This window comes from Carcharhinus amblyrhynchos, chromosome 1 (genome assembly GCF_965287045.1).
Source record: "Carcharhinus amblyrhynchos chromosome 1, sCarAmb.v2.hapA, whole genome shotgun sequence".
Classification (NCBI taxonomy): domain Eukaryota; kingdom Metazoa; phylum Chordata; class Chondrichthyes; order Carcharhiniformes; family Carcharhinidae; genus Carcharhinus; species Carcharhinus amblyrhynchos.
This window is the reverse complement of record NC_137324.1, coordinates 164,426,590-164,450,997: the sequence shown is the minus strand read 5'-3', so window position 1 is coordinate 164,450,997 and position 24,408 is coordinate 164,426,590. Positions and strand designations below refer to the sequence as shown.

General features: G+C 43.5%; 2 protein-coding genes across 2 annotated transcripts in view; one reads left to right on the top strand and one right to left on the bottom strand.

Moving 5' to 3' along the window:
• The window catches only part of LOC145347019 (limbin-like), a 130,491-nt gene extending 120,966 nt beyond the window's left edge, over positions 1–9,525 (bottom strand). Inside the window, exons 1-3 of the mRNA XM_080194915.1 lie at positions 8,587–9,525; positions 7,948–8,041; positions 2,342–2,502 (exon numbers count right to left, since the gene is read on the bottom strand). Of these exons, the coding sequence (XP_080051041.1) occupies positions 2,342–2,502; positions 7,948–8,041; positions 8,587–8,886 (555 nt within the window). The 5' untranslated portion in view covers positions 8,887–9,525. The remainder of the gene's footprint in view (positions 1–2,341; positions 2,503–7,947; positions 8,042–8,586) is intronic.
• A 239-nt stretch (positions 9,526–9,764) lies between these two features.
• evc (EvC ciliary complex subunit 1) overlaps positions 9,765–24,408 on the top strand; it is a 46,601-nt gene continuing 31,957 nt past the window's right edge. Inside the window, exons 1-7 of the mRNA XM_080194904.1 lie at positions 9,765–10,303; positions 11,376–11,504; positions 15,441–15,524; positions 16,284–16,519; positions 18,314–18,398; positions 20,285–20,383; positions 23,564–23,698. Coding sequence (XP_080051030.1) covers positions 10,115–10,303; positions 11,376–11,504; positions 15,441–15,524; positions 16,284–16,519; positions 18,314–18,398; positions 20,285–20,383; positions 23,564–23,698 — 957 coding nt within the window. The 5' untranslated portion in view covers positions 9,765–10,114. The remainder of the gene's footprint in view (positions 10,304–11,375; positions 11,505–15,440; positions 15,525–16,283; positions 16,520–18,313; positions 18,399–20,284; positions 20,384–23,563; positions 23,699–24,408) is intronic.

Below are 24,408 nucleotides of genomic sequence, written 5' to 3'. Positions count from 1 at the left end.
TTCCCAAACACTGTGCCAAGATATGTAAGAATCTGTCTTTAATCTGAAAACAATTACAATTGAAATGAAATAATAGATATCCTGAAGCAGTTTTAATTTGTTTCTTGGTATCCAAACAGAGAGACGAATAATGCAAGGGTGGGGGGGGGGGGGGGGGCGCATCTCGCAACTGATCCCCCCTCCCCCCAATGCCCTGAAGAAAATTTGAACTGACATGCTCCATACCAACCCACAGCCATGCAGAAGGCTAAACGAGGGCCATCTGCCCCTCACTGGGGAGAATGTCCTGCCCACTGGAGCTGTCAGCCAATCCAATTAGCCAACAGCGACATGAGTGCTGACAGCAATATGAGTGCATCTGTGTCGACTGCCAGGATTCCAGGGGAAGAAGGACCCTGAAGCAAGTAAGTCCAGGATCACAGGAGGGGAGGGTTTGGGTGGGTCAGGAGATGTTGGAATTGGGGTTGGGGGTGGAGGGGAGGGGAGGGGGGGGAAGTGGCATTGAGCTTAAGGCTGCAGACAGATAGGAAGTGTTGGGGGGGGGGCGGTAGGTAGACTGATTAGCAAAGAGTGAACCCTCCATCCTTCCCACCTATTGAAGAACATCTTAAACAAAATAAAGATCAGGCTGCCCACCCTTGCCAAGCTGCCCACACCAAACATTTTATGCCGAGGGCAGAATACTACCAGGGTTAAGTGGCTTGATAAACCCAATTGACCTTTGATTATTTATTTGAATACAATGGGCAGGCTGCCAATTTTGCCACCCCTCCATAACGGGGGGCGGGGGGGGGGGCGAGTTCAGGAGTGGGCAGTGGTGGCATGGTTGCTCGCCCTATTTTATGTGCCCCTCTTCCGCCTAAAAGACACCTGGTGGGGCTGCATAATACTCAGCCCAGTGTTTTAATACATTCCAATTTGTATATTAACGTTCCTTCGTTTCTATGAAGTATCAAAATACTGACAACTTATTTTCCAGATTGTTCTTTGGACTGATTTTCCCTCCTTCTGATTTTATTATCATACCTTAAGTTACTCTGGCACATCATCTGTCAGCACTGAAGTGGGGGAACGACTGCTCAAGGAACACAAACCATTCAAATACTAAACTTCAGTTTCGCTGCATAATATTCCCTACAGTAGATTAAGTACTAAACTCATCACGTGAGTCATATTTTAACAATATATAACAATTCTTTGAATGCTTCTAGAGGATATGTTACAATAAATTAATTTGATGGGCATTCGATAAGATAGCGTTTTTAGTTTGTAATACCATTGCTGAATCTTAAAAGCAGAACTAGCTGACAAAAAAAAAAGTTGAATCAGAACATGCAGGGAAGGTAAAACATCTCCACCCAACACTTTTTGTGACATATTAAACCGTAAATAGAAAATATTTTGCTCAAAGCTTTTACACAAAGGGGATTAACATTGTCCTGCAGTCTCATGTTACCTATACTTTGAAACAAAAAAACCATGATGCTTTGATCAGAAATTACAGAGAAGAAAATAAATTTAATTGCAAGGGGTTGCTTGCAGTCAAGTATTACCAAACCTTTAAGTGTTTTCTATTCTCGATCATAGAACCGTGGATGGTGTCTACACAGTTCAGCAGTCTGACAGTTCCAGGCTGAAGGGTAAAGGTATGGTGCCAAAAACAGGAGTAAGGTGGAACCAAGAAAAAAAAAATTCCAAATATTCAGATGAACAAAATCCTTGTCAAGCAGGATCTAGACAAGTGGCACTTCCCATCTGAATGCTATTCACCCTCCCCACCCTAGATATGCCGCTTCCTGTTACAATTATGAAGAGACAACTATGAGGATAATTAAGAAAATGAGCAAATTAGGGTGTATCAGTAACACCTTATTGTGAAAACAGATCAAGATCTATGATAAATGAAAACATCAAAGACCAAATCGGGAGGGGAAACTATTTATTACTTCAGTGCTGCCAATCATTTCACCCTCAAACAAATAGCTCACTTGATATAAAAACAGAGAATGCTGGAAATATTCAGGTCTAACAGCACCTGTATGGAGAAAAACAGAGTGTCTGTGACCTCCTATCAGAAATAGGGAAAATTTGAAATGTAATGGGATTTGCCCAAGTTGGTTCAATGCACAAGTTCTAAATCGTCTCTAGTGAATGGGGACCAAGTATTTCTCCTGGAACCAGGAAGCTTTGCTGCAATTTGCAAACTATCAGACTGGCGCCGCCCCCCCCCCCCACCCCCCCTCAAACATAGCCCCAGTAAAAGGACCATTTGCAAGTTATATTAAAATTAAGCACCCTTTCCCTGATCAATGCAGGGTTTTAGACATGCTTCTGTACTCACCTTTGGTGGGGGCGGTGTTGCCATTCCTCTTATTAATGATTCGAATGGTTTGGTCCAGGACACGAGTGAGGAGAGCAATGATTGGCTCCACATGCCGTCTGATGCTGCCGAAGTCAAAGGATGATACTGATTTTTCTGTGATACGGCCTTCAGCTCTGTAACTAAACAAATATACAACTGTCAATGCAACAATAACTCCCATAAACACCAGAATTAGATTGAGTACTGACTGATTCCTAATTTAATTTGGCAAGATGTAAGCACATCAAGTTGACTTGTTATTCAATCCCATAGTAATATTGTGCATTCAGTTCCCCGCAAATACGAGAACATTGAAAGGACACTAAGGGATTTTCACAGTAACTTCATTGACCCTGACCACCCGGCAGCATCAATGGCCTCTGAGCCGCCATCCCGCGACGTGGTCATCACATCTGGTCTTCATTTCTGGGGACCAGTAGTGACACCCATCAGCTTCACTAAGATGAAGGCAAATTACTACGGATGCCGAAATCTGAAACCAAAACTGAAAATGCTGGAAAATTTCAGCAGGTGTGACATCACCTAACAAAACGTCATCCAAACTTAAAACACTGGCTCCATTCTCTCTCCACAGATGCCACCGGACCTGCTAAGATTCTCCAGCATTTCCTGTTTTTTGTCCCCCTCGGCTTCACGTTGTGCCCAGTGAGTTGGTCTCAAGATAAATCTGAATATCTTAATTAGGATTGATTTAAGTATGTTACTCAGGTTTACACCCAGATTATGTCGCGCGGCAGGGGCGAGGTGAAGTTCAAAGTGGGTTCTCCCCATTGCAAATTGCATTGCGGCCCGTTCGCAAAAGTCTCCAAACGTAAAGGGCCTGAGCCAGAAAATCAACCCCAGAATTAGGGGTGTGATGGAAATAGGAAGAAAAAAAAGTCTTCATATTGTGCATTTGACAATGTCAGGATTTTGCAATGCTTTTCATATCCAATTAAGTACTTTTGAAGCCTATTCACTCTTGTAACATGGGAACTCCGCAGCCTGTGTGCTCAACAAAGCCCAAAAAATCAATGTGAAAACAACCAGATAATCCGTTTCAGCGATATTGGTTGATGGATAAATATTGCTCAGAACCTGGGAAGAATTCCTTGCACTTCTTAGAAATATTCCCAAGGATCTTGTACATCTACCAAGCAGGCTTTTGGGAAGTGGGGGGGGGGGGGGGTGCCTCCATTTAGTACCTCATTTGAAAGAAGTTACCTTCAACAGCTAAGCACTCCTTCAGGACTACACTGTAGTGTCAGCCTTCATTTTATGCTGAAGTACCAAATATAAAGCCAAAGCATACAGGCAAGATCATGTAATCTGCAATAATTAACAAAGATAACTACCAAGTCACCTTGCTAACCTCAACAAAGTGAAGACAAAGCACTTCTCCAATTAGAGAGCATCATTGCCGATGCGTTGGCAGAACCACTGGTAGAAAAGCATCGAGCTCCTGCAAGGAAGTGTTGCATCATGGCAGATGGTAATTGCCAGGTTGCCCAAATCCCAAAGGGAAACTTAAATCAGCTGCCAGAACTGTTTTACAATTTGTGTATTATGAGGAGTTTTTAAAGTCAAGATAAATAACTCTCAGACAAATTGTGATGGTTTTATATACTAAAGCTAATAGAATAAAAAAAAGGAATACTGAAATCACAAGAACACCTTTATACAGCTGACTACTTTTTACACATTTCCTAAAAGATTTTGGTTTTAATAAAATCAGAGTTTTGATAGATTGTTGAATTCCAGTAATTTTACTACACAATGCCCTGCTGCTCTTAGGGTGCCAGCCATCTCCTGCTCACTGGACTAGCTTCAACACGCACTCTGTCTTATTCGAGATTGCATAGCCACCACAGAAGACAGTCCTCAATGTTTCTTTCAATCTGTGTTTTCCTTTGATCTTATGTTGTATTGTTTTCTGCAATCTTTAGAATTTTCTTTTTACAGAATTCATCAACCCCTTTTTTAACTTCATGGCTACTTCTTTTAAAAATAAACTTACACCATTTTGTCACATCTATTCACAATCTTCCAATTGCATATGCTCCTTTTAAAATACACAGCAACATACATAGAAAGTAGAAGCAGGAGTAGGCCATTTGGCCCTTTGCCAAGCAAATCAACGTTATCTTGATTATACCATTGCTTTCCAAATGCTATGTTATGAAATCCTTGATAATGGACAGTAGCAACTTCCCTACCACTGACATTCAACTCACTGATCTGTTGTTCCCTGTTTTCTCTCTACCTGCCTTTTTGAATAGCTGGTTTACATTAGCTCCACTCCAATCTGTAGGAGCCATTCCAGAGCACTAAGCATTTTGGACAATGACTACCAATAGATTTAATATTTCTCGGGTCACTTCCTTCAGCACTCTGGGATGAAGATTATCAGACCCTGAAGATCCAGCTGCCTTCAATCCCATTAATTTCCCCAAAACCATTTCTCTATTAATATTGATTTCCTTCAGCAACTCACTAAAGCTCATGTTTCTTAGAACTTCAGGTACATTATTCACATCTTCATACAACAGCCAACCTTAAACCATTTCTTTTATTTGCCTAATGCAACATCTGTTCAAGCTCTCCTGGCTCCCTATTTATCACCATTTCAAACTACCTGCTTCACAATCCCCTTCATAGATGTTTGACTTTTGTTGTCTATCTGTCTTCAATTAGACTAATCACACGCCCATAAGCATATTTTCCAATTGATGATAACATGACAGTGATATTGCAAAAATAAGTATGAAAGCTTCATTTACATCTCAAAAGCTGGACAGTGGGAAACTGAAGAATAGCATAGAGCTATTATTTAAAAGGAATCTAAGGAATGCATGGTGACTGTGAGTCACATGTTACGTACTTGTGTTTCTCAACTTTTCAAGTAGATTTTATAGAATCCTAGAATCCCTACAGTGCAGAAGGAGGCCATTCGGCCCATTGGGCCTGCACCGACCACAATCCCACCCGGGTCCTATTCTCATTACCCCACATGTTTACCCTTCTAATCCTCTGGCACCAAGGTCAATTTAGTGTGGCCAATCAACCTAACCCACACACCTTTGGACTGTGAGAGAAAACCATAGCACCTGGAGGAAACCCACACAGACACGGGGAAAATGTGCAAATTCCACACAGACAGTGACCCAAGGCTGGAATTGAACCCGGGCTCCTGGTGCTGAGAGGCAGCGGTGCTACCACTGTGCCACCACGTAGTTCCTATCTTCAAAGCACAATACTGTGGCCATACATCCCAGGAACCCCTCTCTGGTAGGAAATAGTATTTCTTACTCTTGACTTAATAGAAACATAGAAACTAGAAGCAGGGATAGTCCATCCAGCTCTTCAAGTCTGCTCCGCCATTCACCTTGATCATGGCTGACTATCGAATTCCCCCCTTCCTCCCATATCCCTTGATGCCCAAGAGCTACAAAAAGTTTATTTATTAGTGTCATCAGTAATCTTACATTAACACTGCAATGAAGTCACTGTGAAAATCCCCTAGTTGCCACACTCCGGCACCTGTTCGAGTACGCTGAGGGAGAATTTAGAATGGCCAATGCACCTAACGAACACATCTTTCAGACTGTTTGAGGAAACCAGAGTATCCTGAGGAAACCCACGCAGGCACAGGGAGAACGTACAGACTCCGCAGTGACCTAAACAGGAATTGAACCCAGGTCACTGGCACAGTGAGCCAGCAGTGCTAACCACTGTGCCTGTTGTTCACTGCCTCCGCTTTCCCCTTGTTTTCATCAATCCTAATCCGGCACCCTTTCTTCCCATTACTAGTTCTGGGAGAGGGTCTACAACTCAAATATTGATGAGTTTTTTTTCTCCTTGCAGATCACGCTGGGCCAGTTGTGTGTTTCTGAATATTTGTTTTTACAAAAGGTTTTACATTTATATATTCAATATAAACACATTTGGTACCTCAGGAAGGATTTTATTTTGCTGTTTTAAAGTAAAGTTTATTTATTTGTCACAAGTAAGCTTACATTACTCTGTGATGAAGTTAGTGTGAAATTCCCCTAGTTGACACACCCTGGCGTCTGTTCAGGTCAATACAACTAATCAGCACATCTTTCAAACTGTGGTTGGAAACCGGAGCACCTGGAGGAAACCCACACAGACACGGGGAGAACGTACAAACTCCACACAGACAATGACCCAACCCTGGAATCGAATCCAGGTCCTTGACGCTGTGAGGCAGCAGTGTTAACCACTGTGCCACCATGCCGCCACAATGTTTTCTGACATCTTAAAATAAATATTGAATTTAATGTTTTTGTTTTAAATAGACAGTAAGAATGTTGCCCTACCATTAAACCAAATGCACAGAAATCTAGACTGGAATAGGACATCATGATCATGTCACTACCTCTTTCACCTTGTTCTTATGACGTTTCATCTCAGTATAGTATCTGCGTGGGTTTCCTCTGGGTGCTCTGATTTCCCCCCATAGTCCAAAGATGTGCGGATTAGGTTGATTGGCCATGCTAAAATTGCCCCTTAGTGTCCTGAGTTGCATAGGTTAAAGGGATAAGTGGGTAAAATATGTAGTGATATAGGGGTATGGTTTGGGTAGGATTGTGATCGGTGCAGACTTGATGGGCCAAATGGCCTCTTTTGTAATGTATGATTTCTATAGTGCTGTCATGTTTTCTAGTATTTAAACCAATGAAAATACATGAAAATCATGTTTGCTCTCTTTATTTTCGAGCATTATGATCATAATTGCAGTGCATGTGACACAGCACTAATGTCACTTCCTGAGGTTAGATTTATTCTTCCCAATATCACCACCCTATATTTAAGTTTAAACACAACACCACCTGGAAAGGCACAGACAAATTATTGACTATCATTTCATAGACTGGATTACATAATGCCGGGCCAAGTACATTAATCTTGTCAAGATACCAGAATGATAATCTGTCAATAATGGATGTCTTGAATGTTTACACACAGAATGGTTTAGTGTTAACTTTATTTGTGGAGAATATTATACTTCACAGCAGCAATTCACATCAAAAAGATCCTTCAAACTTGATACAATCCCCATAAGGAAGCAAGAAATTTTCATATTTACCAAATGACCCTCAAATGAAGAAATTACCTGCAAGATTCCACTTTTTGTATCTTTCACACTAACACAAATCAAACATGAATTAACAAGCAAATGATATTTCAAATAAAAAAGTTACATTTTACTTTATTACAAAGATACATCTCACAAATATGGCATTGCAAAGTTACACAGTTCCACATGATATTGTTCTTCATTCGCACTGCGTAAGAGTCCTGTTCAACAACAGTTTTCACCCGCTGCCCCCCCGTGACACGCTCACATTCCCCCACCCCACCTTCCATTAACCCACTCCTCTGCTCACCCACACCCCACACCAATGGATCTTTATTTTCTTGAACCATCACAAATTAATTAGCTAGGATGTTCATATCTTTGGCAAAACAAAAATCAGAATCAAATTACAATTCTACACAAAGCAAATCACTGTAACTTAGTGACATGCAGTACATAAGTGCAAGGAATACAGCTCACATACCTGAAGGTGTGTAAGCAGCTTCATACAACATGAATCCTGAGGAATCTGCTATTGGTTTGTGCCGTAGTGCTGGTGAGCCCCGATCTTCCAAATGCTTCAGAATTAAAAAAGTGTAAATATATTATTCAAGTGTGTTTTCCAAGTGGGCAAAGTTGTTAGATACAAAGTAAAGCTCAGCCATTTTCTTTTTATTTATTAGCGTCACAAGTAGGCTTACATTAACACAGCAACCAAGTTACTGTGAAAATCCCCCAGTTGCCACACTCTGGTGCCTGCTTGGGTACACTGAGGGAAAATTTAGCGTGGCCAATGCGCCTAACCAGCACTTCTTCCGGACTGAGAGGGGAAACCGGAGCACCCAGAAGAAATCCACGTAGACATGGGGAGAACATGCAGACTCCACACAGACAGAGACCCACAGCAAGGAACTGAACCCAGGTCCCTGCACTGAGAGGCAGCAGTGCTAACGTCCACCTTTGCCTCGACTACAGGAGTAGACTAAATTGTACTACCAGTACCAAATATTAGTCCTACTTTCCAACTTTATATTAAATGTTTTTCAAAACATCAAGAACTATCAAGACAACAAATATTCATTTGTAATATGGCACAATTCAATTTTCTAACATCTACACTCACAGGGTCGCTGACTGTTACAATCAAATCTTGTCCCAAAGCAGCTGCCCAGTGGTCAATGTCAGCTGGCACATCCAGATGTTTCCTGTGCCCATGGCCATTCAGCTGCTGCAGGCAATCGAATGAAGTTGCCGGACCTTGGAATTCCTTTCTAGTTGTAGTTTTCCAGTGGGATGTTGGTGAGGAGAACTTGAAAACATTCAGCAGAGGGTGCGGGGTAGTTGTGCTTTCTCGGGCATGCACAATGTGGACGAATGCAGTCAACAGGAGGAGGGAGCTGCCGAACCTCAGGGTGCGCTGCATTTCTTGTTCATGCCAAAAAAACAAGAGGGACTCAACAAAGCATTAGGAAAATAGCTAAATGCTGGGGAATCTGAAAGAAAAAGAGAAAATGCTGGAAAATCTCAGGAGGTCTGACAGCATCTGTGGAGAAAGAATAGAAACTTGATGTCTGTGTCGATACACGCGATCTTCTTGGAGATCTTCTCCACTTGGAGCCGACAGTTTGCCATGTCGATGGTAGTGGAGAAAACTCCCACTCACCTGACGAAGGAGCAGCGCTCCGAAAGCTGGTGGCGTTTGCTATCAAATAAACCTGTTAGACTTTAACCTGGTGTTGTGAGACTTCTTACTGAGAAGAAATAGAGAGCCAACCTTTCGAATGACCCTCAGTCAGAGTTCTGCATTAGGAAGTTAGGAGATGCACATTGAGGACAGTCCACATAGTCACAAACAAGCAGAAAAGAGTCCACCTTCCCAAAACAGAAGGCAAGCCACTATGATAGTGGAAAATAAAGCATCACCCTGGTGTTGATGGGAGAAATAAAGATGCTGTAAAAGTTTGTTCGAGGGCAGAGTTGCAAACAGGACAAGAATCCTTCCCCTCTCTCTATCCCTTTCCGAGTGCTGAGCGCTGTTGAAATCTCACTCGGCTCTGCCATTGTCCCGGGAGGTCAAGTCCCACCCTCTCCCCTCCGCCCGATTGGCCGGACTGGACTCAATCCCCACTCCCATTGGCTAAATCGGCTGTCAATCAGGAGGGTGCCACGGGGCACGCCGGGACTTGTAGTCCAGCCGCGCGCGAAGCCCGGCGCATCCCTATTGGGCAGGCAGACGGAAAGAACTACAACTCCCGTCAGCCACCGCCCGCTGCCTGCGCTGAAAGTTGGCAGAAAGTTTAGCAGGAGTTGGGGAAACTTTTCCCTTTTGTGATTAAACACTAATCTCTGACACCCCGATTTTTTTTAATTTTTCTTTTAAGGGGAGTTAAAAAGAAGAATTATTTCAAATTAACACCCTTGGAGAGAGGGCAATCTTCTTCTCCTTACAACATTCCTGTTTGGAAATGTTGCCAAGAGCAGGAAAAAAACAAGACCACCCAGGAGGATCCAATTTAAAAACACAACTGAGGCGAAAGGGACACATATTGTGAGACGTCGCTTTGGAAAGTAAGGTTTCCCCCCCATTTCTGTCGGGATGGTTGCAGTTTTTATTTTGCTGCTGGAATGAAGATCTTCCTGTGGTGATTTGAATGGCTTCGGACGGACAGCCATGGAGCTGGCCCCCTTGTTCAGTCCGAGCCGTGCTGACCGTCGCCTCCAGCCAGCTGCAGATTTACCCCGGCTTGCTGGCAGTCGCTGTGGCGGTGGGCTTTGTGCTGGGGCTGGTCGGTGGAGCTCTCCTTTACATCTTCGTGCTGCAAGCAATCCTGCAGGGGAAGGTAAACCTCGTTCCTTTGCTGCTGTGATTGACCAGTCTGCCTTTGCAAACTGTGAAGACAGTTTCATCATCCTTAAATGTTAGCATTAATTGCAAAAGGACTGGAGTATAAAAGTGTTGTTGCAATTGTGTAGGGTGTTGGTGAGACCACATCTGGAGCATTGTGTCCAGTTTTCGTCTCCTTGCTGCACTGTGGGCAGCACGGTGGCACAGTGACTAGCACTGCTGCCTCAGAGCAGTATGTCAGTATGCAGTTTGCATGTTCTCCCCGTGTCCTGCATGGGTTTCCATCGGGTGCTCCGGTTTCCTCCCACATTCCAAAGATGTGCAGGTTAGGTTTGGCCATGTTAAATTGTCCCTTAGAGTCAGAGGGATTAATAGGGTTACAGAGAAAGGCCAGGGGAGGATTGTTGTCAGTGCAGACTCAATGGGCCAAATGGTCCTTTCTGCACCTTAGGGATTCTATTTGAGGAAGGACGTGGTGGCATTGGAGGCAGTTCGGAGGAGGTTCACCAGATTGATTCTGTGGCGAAAGGGGCAAGCTTTAATGGTTTGGGCTTATACTTGCTGGAGTTTAGAAAGATGAGAGAGGATCTGATTGAGGTATATAAAATACTGAAAGGCATTGATAAAGTAAACACAACTAAATGTTTCTCCTTATGGGGCAACCTAGAGGTCACAGGGTATGGGTTAAGAGACAGTAGATTTAAAACTGAGATGAGGAGAACTACTTCTTGCAGAAGGTGGTGAATTTCTGGAACTTGCTGCCCCATAGTGCAGTGGAGTCTGAATCATTAGATAGTTTCAAGAAGGAGATAGATATATTTCTAATAAAAAATGGGTTAGACTGTTATGAGGAACAAGTAAGGATGTGAATTCAGACCAGGGAGAGATCAGCCATGACCTGATTGAAATGCGGAGCAGGCTGAAAAGGCTCAATTTTCTTACTTTTGCTCCTAATTCTTCTGTATAATGAAATGCTGCCCCCTTTACAAAATCCCTCCCAGAAACAAAAAGAGGAGGAGGCAAGGTCTGCATTTTGTCACAAGTTCCCATTTATTTCCCTGTTTCAGGAAATTTGTTCAGAGGAAACCGAGGACGATTCCGACTCTGAGGATTCTGAGGACAGCCAGAGTTACAGAAGCAATCAAGAGATAGTTGAAGAAAAAGGAGCTAAAGATGGAGCTTTCCTTTTTCACAAAGTGGGTGATGCTTTTTTATGTCTTGTCCTATGTTGCCCAAAAGAGGGATTTGTGCTTGCTTTTATAGCAGCTGTCTGTTCATTTTACTGTAGTTCTGTCTGTTTGTTTATAATCTTAGAGAAAAACTGGAAAGCAGTTAGACTTCACCCACTGTTAATGGTAATGGCAGATAGGGACACAGCTTTGTCTTAGCAGCAGAATAATATGTCATACATTATAGGATATAATGTGCCTGCCCTTATGAAAAAGGTAGTAAAAAGGGGGTTACAGATAGTGCAACATGAACCCAAGATCCCTGTTTCTTGTATGCTTTCTTGCATCTCTGTAAAAACTCTCCATTCACCTGAAGAAGAGGGAAACCTCGAAAGCTAGTGAGTTTACTATCAAATAAATCGGTTGGACTTAAACCTGGTGTTGTCAGACTTTTTACTGTGTTTACCCAGTCCAACGCCGGCATATCCACCTTATGAAAAAGTCCATCTTGCATCTCACCATAAGTACTGCAAGGTAAAATAAATTTGAGAAAACAGCGAAATCTATTTTCCCACCCAGGCCTCTTTTGAATGCTTAATGCTGCTGCATACCAAGTGCATGTTATGCAGCTAAGAAGATATGCATCACTTCTTCCTCACCTGAGATATTTATATTGCCGGGCAGCACGGTGGCACATGGTTAGCACTGCTGCCTCACAGGTCCACCTCGTGTCAAACGAGGGGCATGCACACAGCGGGTCGTGCGTGGGCTGCTCTTGGAAGTTCCAGGAGTGGCCTAGTACTTCATGTCGGTGTGTGTGCTTGATCCTGGACCGGTAGACGGGCGCCGCAACAGCTCAGTGACTAGCACTGCTGGCTGTGCAGACACATGGATTTGGGCCTGTGTCTGTGGGAGTTTGCGCATTCTCCCCGTGGTTGCGTGGGTTTCCTCCGAGCGCTCCGGTTTCCTCCCACACCCCAAAGATGTGCTCTTAGGCTAATCGGTTTTTACCAAATTGACACTATTTCTTCCCTGAATCTGACTGAGTAGGGTTCCATTCGTAGACATGCAGGGTAGAATAGGTGTAGGGTGATGCGGCGGCGCGGGCTTGTTGGGCCGAAGGGCCTGTTTCCCGTGCTGGGTTGTTCTTTGTTCTTTGTCCCGGGTTCGATTCCAGCCTTGGGAAACTGTGTGGAGTTTACACATTCTGCCGATGTCTTTGTGGGTTTCCTCCGGGTGCTCTGGTTTCCTCCCACCATTCAAAGATGTGCAGGTTAGGTGCATTGGCCATGCTGAATTGTGCCCCATGTGTAGAGTAGGTGAATTAGCTACAATGGATGTGCTGGATTGCAGGAATGGGACAGGGAATGGTGCAGACTCAAAGGGCTGAATGGCCTCCTTCTGCAGTGTAGGGATATTGTGTAACAGATGGCTACGAAATGGCAGGATCTTGCACTGGAACTAGAAATGGAAGTGATTTGAGAGTCCTGAATGTGTTCACCAGATGCAATGAAGAGGAAAATATTCTGCAACATCTCCAGTGCGCGCACACACATCATAGTCCAGGTACTTTTTGGATGCAAAAACCATTTTCCAATAGTGGCTGCTTCTGCATTGAAGACTGAAGCACATTCCTATCAATAAAGTTTCCTTGAACCATCTCAAATCTGATCCTTTGTTTACATAACAACCAAACTTGTGGTGGCAAAGTAACATAACACCACCACTAACTAGAAGTTGTAATTATTGCACAACAGATTTACATGAGCAATTAACATCATGAATGAGGATTTAGGAATTTAGAATGGACACTTAAATTCAGGATCTGATTTCTGACTTTAAAGTAGGGCTTGAATTACATCTGCACTTCCTGGTTCAGCTGTCCATTTTCCCTCACCCCCATTTGAAGGCTGGACGTGATTTTGACTCTTTAGGGTGGAATTTATTACAGTCAACATGAAGGCAAACATGGTGGCCAGGCCTATTTAATGACGAGAGAGGCCATTATCAATCTCCCAGAGGTGGGAAACCTCCTGTAATTAAGTCCAAAATGAAAAAGGATCAATGAGAGAAACTTGACCACTCATATTGAATCAATGACACCAATTATCACTGAGCTCACTGATGGTTCAGAGTTTAAAAGGGAGTTGCATGGTTTTCCTGTGTCCCCTGTTGGGTTTGCCAGCAGCATACCATTCATGGAGTCCCTCGCTGTCAAGAACTATATGCCCAATTTAGACACTGGAAGGGGAGGATTGTTCTGACACACACTCCCTGTGTTTGCCTCCAATCCCCTCTTTCCTACGACCCTCTCCTCTTGACTCCAACCCAACCTTATGGAATCCATTGATAACCCTTGGTGAAATCTCTGGAGCAATGCCACAATGTATGCTGCTCCCATAAATTTGTTGTGTTGTAATTATAACTTCCAGCTAGCGTTGTGTTCCTTTGCCATCACAAAGCTTTGTTGCTATGTAAACACAGGAACAGATCTGAGCTTAATTGATGGTTGAAGGAAAGTTCGCTGATCTACCAGCAGCAGAGAGCTGCTTGCTGCTGGTCGGCTGGCAGTTGTTGGCAGATGGGGTTTCTACCAGGTTCTTAAAGCCTGGGCAAAGCCAACACTTGTCATTTTGGTGTCTGACAGGCACTTAATTTATTTGGGCCTCCTCCGCGCGCACACACACACACACACACACACACACACACACACACACACACACACACACACACACACACACACACACACACACACACACAACCCCCCTCCCCCCCCCCTCCAGAGTGAGAAGGATTTCCCACTAGCTCTCCAATTCAAGAGGAACATCAAATTTAACCTCTATGGAAAGCCACAACCTGCTACTATCCTACCCTCTCACAACGTTAACCTGATATTTTGAGCAAGCAAAGGGGTCCTTCTTTAAATGACGTAGATCTTCCCCTACGTCTTATCCAATCTGCAATTCTCAGCATGGTAATGGTGTCTTTCAGGCTAGACTTATCAGAAAGTAAATTGTGGGGCTGAAGATGTATTTAAATTAAAATTTTAGTTCCCTTTGGGCCGCTCAAGGAAATCTTGGGGTTCCTTTACCCGGGCATTCCCTCTACCCCGCACCAACAACTCCCATCCTACTCATGGCCTGACTCGCACTCTTCAGTTAGGAAATTGGAGCCTCTGTCATTGAATTCCCATTCCTGTCCACTGGCAAGGTAGTGAATTCCGCTGGGTTCTGAGCAGGTCACTGAGGCTTGGCTGTTAACAGTGTAAGAAGTCTCACAACACCAGGTTAAAGTCCAACAGGTTTATTTGGTAGCAAAAGTCATTAGCTTTTAGGGCACTCGCTGCACCCCAGAAGGAGCAGTGAGCGCACCGAAAGCTAGTGGCTTTTGCTACCAAATAAACCTGTTGGACTTTAACCTGGTGTTGTGAGACTTCTTACTGTGTTTACCCAGTCCAACGCCGGCATCTCCACATTATGTTTATAGTGGCCAAACTCATTGAGGATAGCACTAGACTTCCAAGCTCCTGCACACTCCCTGCTTTTAAAATTGGGGCCTGTAATATTTGACATTGTTAAACAGCACATAATTAAATCACAAATGCTCCTGTGGGGGAATCTGAATCACTTATGGCTTAATAAATTTATGCAAAATAATAGTTTAATATTGCAATTAAGATAAGATGACATTCCCAATCATTTAAAATATTTTTAGTGAAATAGAGAGTTGGTATATTTGAATCTTGTTTGGACTTTGGGGAATGACAGATTGTTCTTGGAATATACTGTTAATGCTTTTCATAATTTAGTTTTGCTTTGTACTGAAATATTACAAACATTTAACTCCACTGTAAAGATGACCTGTGCACTCTGTTATGTCCCTAAGATCCCATGTAGATAGAAAGCATGTGAAGTTGCACCAGCAGAACCTCATTATGATTTGCTAATATATTTTATTTTACAGGAAAACGAAACTTCATTGAACAGTAATATAGCTGCTTTTGCACTGAAAGCAAGAGTAATATATCCCATCAATCAAAAATTCAGGGTATGTATCTTAATTGTTAGCAATGGCAACAATTATTAGCAGTGCGACACCTAGTTGAAACTTCTTTTGATTTATTTATAGCTGATGTCCAACTTTACTTTGTTTAAAAATTTAAAAGCCTATTTATTGCAATATATTTCTCAAAATCTGGTTACATGATTGAGTCATGAATGAAGTCCAGTCCATCACGCAAACCAACTTCCCGTCCATTGACTCTGTCTACACTTTCTGCTGCCTCAGCAAAGCAGCCGGCATAATCAAGGAACCCATGAACCCCAAATGTTCTCTTTCCATCGGGAAAAAGGTACAAATATCTGAGGCCACATACCAACCAACTCGAGAACAGCTTCTTCCCAGCTGCCATCAGACTTTTTGAATGGACCTATTAAATTGACCTTTCTCTACACGCTAGCTATGATTGTAACATGACATTCCGCACCTTCTTTCCTTCTCTATGAATGGTATGCTTTCTGTATAGCACGCAAGAAACAATATTTTTCACTGTACACTAATATATGTGACAATAAATCGAATAGTTTTTATTAGGCTAACAATTTAAAAGAATCATAACCAATAATTTACTTGTCCAGTCAAGTAGTCGAAATTCAACATGCGAACTTTCCAATTTGAGGATGAGCTGTTATTCTCTAAAACTTGTTTCTTTTGGAAGGTCGTGATAAGTTAATAATCTTTCAATTGTTTTGGATTTTGCTGATATTCTAGTTCCTAATTATTAACAATAATATACTTTATTTCCAGCCATTGGCAGATGGGTCATCCCATCCCTCGCTAATAGAGGGTGTGAAACAGAGAAATCAGACCAAAAGAGCAAGAGAAAACCTTGTTTTATCAGGGTCTGAGCTCCTTGATCAGAAAGATGAGAGCGATTACTACTGCTTTCCACAGAATTATTCACCATCAGACCCAGCAACATGTGATGAAAATAACATAGTTCCAAGGGTGACGTTCTTTTGTGAAGTGCTGGTTTACACAAGGTAAAATAGAACTACTGGATGCACACAGCCCCACATTTGTGTCATTGTTTGAGTGGTGTTGTGGCCAAATGATTTAAAGTGCTGGACAGAGATGTGGACTCAAATCGCACCACTGCCAAAAGTTTTAGCTGCTTTGTCTGTTAACTAAGTGATATTTATGAGCTGCATGGTGGCCCAGTGGGTTGGCACTGCCAACTCTCAGCGCCAGGGACGCAGGCTCAATTCTGACCTGGGGTGACTGTTCTGTGTGAAGTTTGCACATTTTCTCTCTGTCTGCATGGGTTTCCTCTGGGTGCTCTGGTTCCCTCCCACAGTCCGAAAATGTGAGGGCTATATTGATTGGGCATGCTAAATTGCTACTTAGAGTCAGGGGATCAGCAGGATAAATACATGGGGTACTGGGGATAGGGCCAGGGTGGGATTGTTGTTAGTGCAGGTGTGATGGGCCAAATAGCCTCCTTCTGTGTTGTAGGGATTATATGTGTGTATATGTATCGCTCAAGTGTTTCACATGGCATCAAATGTAGTATTCAGGTGAATCAGAGAAAGTGACTGGGGTTGATTGGATCAGGACTTGCAAATATGATTCAGTCTTTGTTTTAGTGCCACACATTCTGTCTTCAGCTAAAACAAAGTTAGAGGATGTGGGTTAATTAGAATGATATGTGCAGATTTAGTTCATTTTTCATTATAAACTGTTGTGCCCTGTCCTTTTATTTAGATACTACCTGTGTTTTAGAATATTTAGAATTAGGCATCAAAGGTTATGGAAAATTGGAAGTAGAGGAGAGCAGGTTATCTTCAATGCAGGGTAAGGGGCTGGGAAAAATAAAAATGAAGTTTGACCTCTCCCCCACCCCACCCTATATTGGAGGTGGGTGTTACCGCAGCATTCAAAAGCGAAATAACACAGAAGCTGGAAATGTGAAATGAAAGCAGAAAATGCTTGAAATATTCAGAAGGCAGCATTTGTGCAGAGAGAAACTAGAATGAACAAAGAAAATTACAGCACTGGAACAGGCCCTTCGGCCCTCTAAGCCTGCACTGACCATGCTGCCCTTCTGAACTAAAACCACCTACCCTTCCGTGGACTATATCCCTCTATTCCCGTCCTATTCATGTTATTTGTCCAGACGCCCCTTAAAATTCACGGTCATATCTGCTTCCACTATCTCCCCTAACAGCGAGTTCCAGGCACCCACCATCCATCCATTGTGTTTTTTAAAAAAAACTTGCCTCGTATACCTCCTTTTAAACCTTGCCCCTTGTACCTTAAACTTGTGCCCCTCATAATTGACTCTTCCACACAGGGAAAAGCTTCTGAATATCCAAAAATTACATTTTAGGTCGATGACCTTTCATCCGATCGGATCATCGAGCTGAAACATTGACCAGAGTTCTCCGGTCTTGCACGTCCCACCACCACTGCCAGTAAGGATGGAGAATTTGGCACTCAGCCAAATCTCCATTCACAGTTGCGAAACTGGAGTGTCTCAGCTGCAGATGAGTATGGAGAATCCTGGCCATTAAACTTGTGATGCTCTCCATGCATGCTGCCAGATCTGATGAGTGTTTCTAGCATTTTCTGTTTTTATTGTAATGTGACAAGTTTGAATGGATAGTTTCCATTATAAATGTTGATGGAGGAAATTATACTGGAACAGGCACAGATGAAGAATGTTTTAATAAGTTAAAAGCAATTGTGTGAGCTAGAAGTGTTTCTGCTATTCCAGGGTTTATTTAATATAATTCATTGCTGACCTGTTGTAATTTTGCTTTCTCCCTATTTAACAGCCCTGATGCAGAGCTTGGCCTGTACAGTCTCAGTTTGCAAACCCTGAGGTCTTTAGACACACAACTACGTCAAGAAAAGCATACGGTATGTCTGGAGAACTCACATGCACCAATATGTATATGTTGAATATCTTAACCTAGAAATGTTGACGACATCATTGCATTGCCAGAAGTGCAGCAAGGCTAAACCTCTGTCTCTTAGTCAATCTTGCCATGATCCCATTCCAGATCCCAAGGAGGGGATCATATTTTGCAGTCCATGCCAGTACCGGTGCTATTAGAGTAGCCTCTCTGCAAAGCCAGTAGAATTTTGTGGCAATGGGCCATTGCATTTAACGAACAGTGTGCTACCCTCTATATATCTAATACACTTATTATTCTGCACACAATACAGTGTAGATTATACATCACCTTAATTGCATACAACATTGAAGCACAAGATTATTACTGCGCAGAAAGAGGCAATTCAGCGTATTGCATCTGCACCATCTCTAATTCGTGCCATTCTCTGACCTTCTCCTTGTTGACCTACGCATCCTTCCTTTACAAATGATAGCCTAATTCCATTTTGAATGCGCATGCTTCCCCCCATGCTCTCGGGCTTTAACCACTTTCCACGTGAAAATGTTTTTTCTTGTATCACTTTTTTGTTTCTTTTGCCAAATACTTTAAATCTGTGCCCTCTCACTCTCGATTCTTTCACACAGTTCCTCCCTACCTACACTGTCCAGGTACCTCATAACTTTGAATTCCTTTATCAAATCTCCTCTCAGCCTTCTTTTCTCCAAGGGTAACAGTCCCAACCTCTCCAGTCTGAGGCTACCTCGCTAAATATATTTAAGTCACGGGTAGATAGGTTTCTGATAGACAGGGGAATTAAGGGTTATGGGGAGAAAGCGGGAAAGTGGAACTGATCCACTTCAGATCAGCGTTGATCTTATTGAATGGCGGGGCAGGCTTGAAGGGCTAGATGGCCTACTCCTGCTCCTATTTCTTATGTTCTTATGTCTGTCTTTGCAACTGAAGTACCCGCTTCCTGGGATCACTTTGTTAATCTTTGCTGCACCATCTCCAATACCTGCTCATCCTTTGTAAAATGTGGTACCTCAACTGGACAGAATGCTCCACATTTGGCCAAACTAGTGTCTTATATACGTTCAACATAACCTTCTTGCTCTTGTACTCTATGCCCTGTGGATAGAGCCTTGGATAATGTATGCTTTATGAACTCTGCGCTCAAATTATTCTGCCACATTTAGTGACTTATGCACATTGAGCTATGAGGAGAGGCTGAATAAACTAGGCTTGTACTCGTTAGAGTTTAGAAGAATGAGGGGAGATCTCATTGAGACGTATAAGATGATGAATGGGATGGATAGGATAGAGGTGGAGAGACTCTTCCCTCTCAAAAAAGACAGTAGGACTAGGGGGCACAGCCTCAAGATAAAGGGGGGGTGGTTTAGAGCGGAGTTGAGGAGGAACTTCTTCACTCAAAGGGTGGTGAATCTCTGGAATTCTCTGCCCGTTGAAGTGGTGGAGGCCGCCTCGCTAAATATTTTTAAGACGCGGGTTGATGGGTTTTTGATAAGAGAGGGGATTAAGGGTTATGGGGAGAGGGCGGGAAGGTGGAACTGAGCCGCGACAGATCAGCCATGATCTTATTGAATGGCGGGGCAGGCTCGAAGGGCGAGATGGCCTACTCCTGCTCCTATTTCTTATGTTCTTAAGATCCCACTGATCCTACACTCCCTTTTGGGGTTATTTTATGTTGTCTATACCCTTCCTATCATTACAAATCACTTCCCCCTTCTCTGCATTGAAATTCACCTGCCACTATCCATTCATTCCAACAATCCCTTCTATGGCCTTTTGAAGTTCTGCACTATCCTCCAGAATCAGTGATACTTCTGCTTTATTTGTCAGGTTTTTTTATTGTCCAGGAACTCTGAATACATCCATCTTTAATTTTAGATGTTTCTTCAATCACTAAGGATGCAGCTGAATGATTTATACTCCAAAGAGAAAATAGATGAGAAGTTTTACAGAGATTTTCTTTCCACACAAGAAAAGGTAACCTTCAATCATGCAATCCTCGCTATTTGTACTTTCATATCGAAAGGAGCAGGAATCACATGGTTCCACTTAATGTCATACTGTAGTTACTTTTCGGCATTGTATAAAAGTAGCATCCTGATAACTCCAGCAAAGTGTTTACTCCCAACTGCTCCATTTAGTGGTTAGCACTGCTGCCTCAAAGCATAAGGGACCCAGGTTCAATTCCCAGCTTGGTTCACTGCCTGTGCAGAGTTTGCACGTTCTTCTCGTGTCTCCGTGGTTTTCCCCTGGGTGCTCCGGTTTCCTCCCACACTCCAAAGACGTGCTGGTTAGGTAGATTGGCCATGTTGAATTCTTCCCTAATGTACCCAAACAGGCGCAAGAATGTGGCGACTAGGGGATTTTCGCAGTAACTTCAATGCAGTGTTAATGTAAGCCTACTCGTGACTAAACTATATAAACTAAAGTGAAAGAAAGACAAAAGCTAACCATCTGAGTTATTTGTTGCTGCTGGTCAAGTCTTACAAGTATTGTTGCTTGTGGCAAAATGTCATTAGTTTCTGATCTTGGGGAGAGTTAGTGGCTGACAGCCTTTCAGGACAAAAAAAAAGCTTTGCGCTTGTATAACACTTTTCATAACCACTGGATGCCTCACAGCACTTTTCAGCCAACAAAGTACAATTGTAGTGCAGGAGAGGCGGCAGTGAACCTGTACTCAGCAACTCCTACATGCAGTAGGGTGATGGTGACCAGATTATTTGTTCTTTGTGGTATTGTTTGAGCCATAAATACTGGCCAGGGCATCAGGGAAACTCCAATACTCTTCTTCGAATAAGTACCACAAGATCTTTTGCATCCACCCAAGCAGGTTAACTGCCTCACTGCAATTCAGTCCCTTCAGCATTGCACTGGTCCGTCAGCCCTGAAGTGGGGCTCGAACCTGGAACTTAGTCATTCGGAGGCAAGTGCACAACCAACTGAGGCACGTCTGAAACAGGAGTGGAGGAAATAAAAACACATGAGGTTCACAATACATTTTTTAGAATAATTGTAAGCTGATAATATCTTGAGAGCTCAAAAGTATCATGGACAGAATTTAATGTCACTCCTGGAACGAGTTCAGAAGCTGTTGGGGGTGGGGAGGGATTGGGCTGGAAAGTGCAAGGTGCAGATTCCAGTTTCTTCCCACCTCCTTCCGATTTAGTCAAGAATGGGAAGTTTCGAGGAGTCTTCCCACATGGAGGTCAAGTGAGGATCTTAGTGGCCACTTAAGGGGCTTATCGCATTAACTGGTGGAGACCCACACCATGCAGGCCTATAAAAGGGAAACCCTGACAGGTAGACTTGGGGCCTGGGAAAAAAACCCTTCCTTGCTGGGCATGGAGAGGAGAGATTGGAAGTAAGACACTCCCCCTTGTGCCCTTAAATTGAACCTGTCCCCTGCCTCACAGCAACCCTCCCTGTTTAGCTCCAGAGAGTGCACCCTACTCAGCATTTCTGCACTGTGGACCAGCAATGGTCTCCATTCTCAGAGGTACTGCCAGTACTGGAGAGTGGCCAACCTCTGGCTGGCCATTCTCAGATGTGGGACATCCACCCTCTAGCAAGATTTCTCTGGAGAAATCCTCTTCCAGAATCAGGGATCGCAACGCTGACCAGTTAGTTATCGGATTGGGGTTAAATCCTTTTGGGCCTCCCAGAAGTAACTGCAGTGGGATTGCCACTGGTTTTGTCACTGGTGGCCAGGCAACCCCACAATGACCACTAACTTCTGCTCTAGGATACTGGTAACAGTAACAAAAGTTGGGGGTTCTAGACAATTTAAAAGAAAAGCCATTTGTAATATAAAGTTGTGTCTCAGGGAGCCCAGTGACACAATGCTGGCAAACAGACGTATTGGCAGGAATTTCCCAGTCTCTCACACCCTGCTACCAATGCCAGCGAGAACAGAGAATTTAACGCTCAGTCAAATCTCCTTTCGTAGCAGCGAGACCGGAGAATCACTGCTGTGGGCGAGGTCAGTGAATTCTGGCTAATGGCAAGGCATAGTTTGATCCGGGAATTCCAAAACTGCAATTCCCTGACCTCAGCTGGACTTTGGGGAAGAATCATTGTGAGAAGTGGAAACGTTTCTTCATGGGAAGGGAAGGCAAACCAATGTGTGCAATTTCAGTCTCCGGTAACCAGTTTCATTGGCCAGAGTTTTCCTGTCCCACCCATGATGATGCCCACCACGGCCAAGAGGGAACATTTGATGGACAAGCCAAAGATCGGATGCGTTTAAGCAGGAATTTCTCCACAGGAGCAGAAGATCCCAGCCTCTTGTGACAGTTGCAAAGACTCAGAAGCAGCGTCTCAGAGAGAGGAGGGAGGATGGCAGAGATGGTGTGATGGAAAGCAGAGGGAAAAATAATTTCAAATATAATGACTGGGATTCTCCCCAAAAAATTCTAAGCCCCCAATTTGTGGGAAAATGGGAATAAATCGCGCCAGTTTTTTCAGTGTGATTTCCCTGAGTGACTCTCTGACACTTTGTGCATCACAGAGTGCCCTAGTGTGATTTCACTCTCTGAAAACCAGGAGGCAACTGCACAGTGAGGAGCAGGCCACTGGGCACCTGCCAATTTGTCAGAGCAGAAATTGGCGCATGCACAGTGGCCCTGCATTGCTGACCTCCAGGACATTTCTGGGCAAACCCGTATGTTTTTCCCCACTGACCCAGATGACTATCCCCAACCACCATCCTTCCTCCCTCTGTCACCAATCTGTGTGCAGAGTGGCAGAGGGATCCCCCCAAACAATCAGTGGGCAGTGCCAGGGTGCCAGGCTGGCACTGCCCAAGGGCCACTCCCCCCCCTCCCTTACCCTCGACTTTCTGGGGGGGGTGGGGGGGGGCTTCAATGGTCTCTGTTCCCTCCAGCAGGGTCGGGCTGCCTGTTCCCCATTTGTGGGGAGCAGTAGTAAACCCCACTGGAGGCCATGACACCCAGTGGGAAGCCCACAAAATGGCCCCCACTGATTTTTTTCCTGGCCCACTGCTCGAGCAGTGCAGCAGGCTGAGGGAATCTTCCCCAGTTAGTTTCAGTAAATATTAGGATGAAAAATGTAATATTTCACTTTAGTCTTCAATACTTTGTGAAAAGATGTTAATATATACGTTACAGACACAACTGATTGACCTCTCTTGCTTAAAAGGAACTGGAAAAGCTGGAGGAAACAGGACAGCCAGTGTTGCCTGGTGCAGCCAACAGGACCGACTCGCCGCAGCATTTTACTTTGGAGGAAACTGAAAGAGATGAACGCAACTATTTGCAATATACCATGTGCCAGGCAAGATTACTTATGATGGCTTATAATACAGTCCATTGTAAAAGCAGCAGGATTGTGGAACTTCATGTACAAAGCAGGACTGGTGATCTGGCTTTCCAGGGTTGAAATCAGTTGAACACACTCCCTGCATATGTTAGCCCAGGCACAGGGAACTCAACGGAAGAGTGGCAATGTAAGGGGACAAAATTTCTTTCAGTCTTTATAAAGGCTGAAGGTAACAGTGATTTAATTATTTAGTAGTCTTATCAAAGGCTGTTTGGATACAAGTACGGATATAAAAAGGATGTGGTAGAGCAGCACATTACTCAGTTACCTTTTCCATGGCTGATAAAACCACTAGTGCACTCTATCATGTAAATGCATTGACGGCTTGCCAAGTTTGGCACACCAATCCATGCAGCTTACAAGACAGAGACCACTAGGTGTCCCAGGAGGTAGCAATCATTTTGTATCTACTGGTCCCAAAACAGGTGTGGGAAATGACAATATATTGTAGAGTACTTGACAAAGTAAGACTGTTCCACAGTGCCATCTGTTAAATGGATGGGCTGATGTAATATGTGGCAAAGCTTTGCTTATCAACCAATTCCATGTCTGCTGCTTAACCACACCAAATCATCAGGTGGCCATATAGTTATTTTAACAAACTGGAAGGCTTTGGCACACCAATAAGTTTCAAAACTTTCATTTGGCAATCATTGTAACATGAT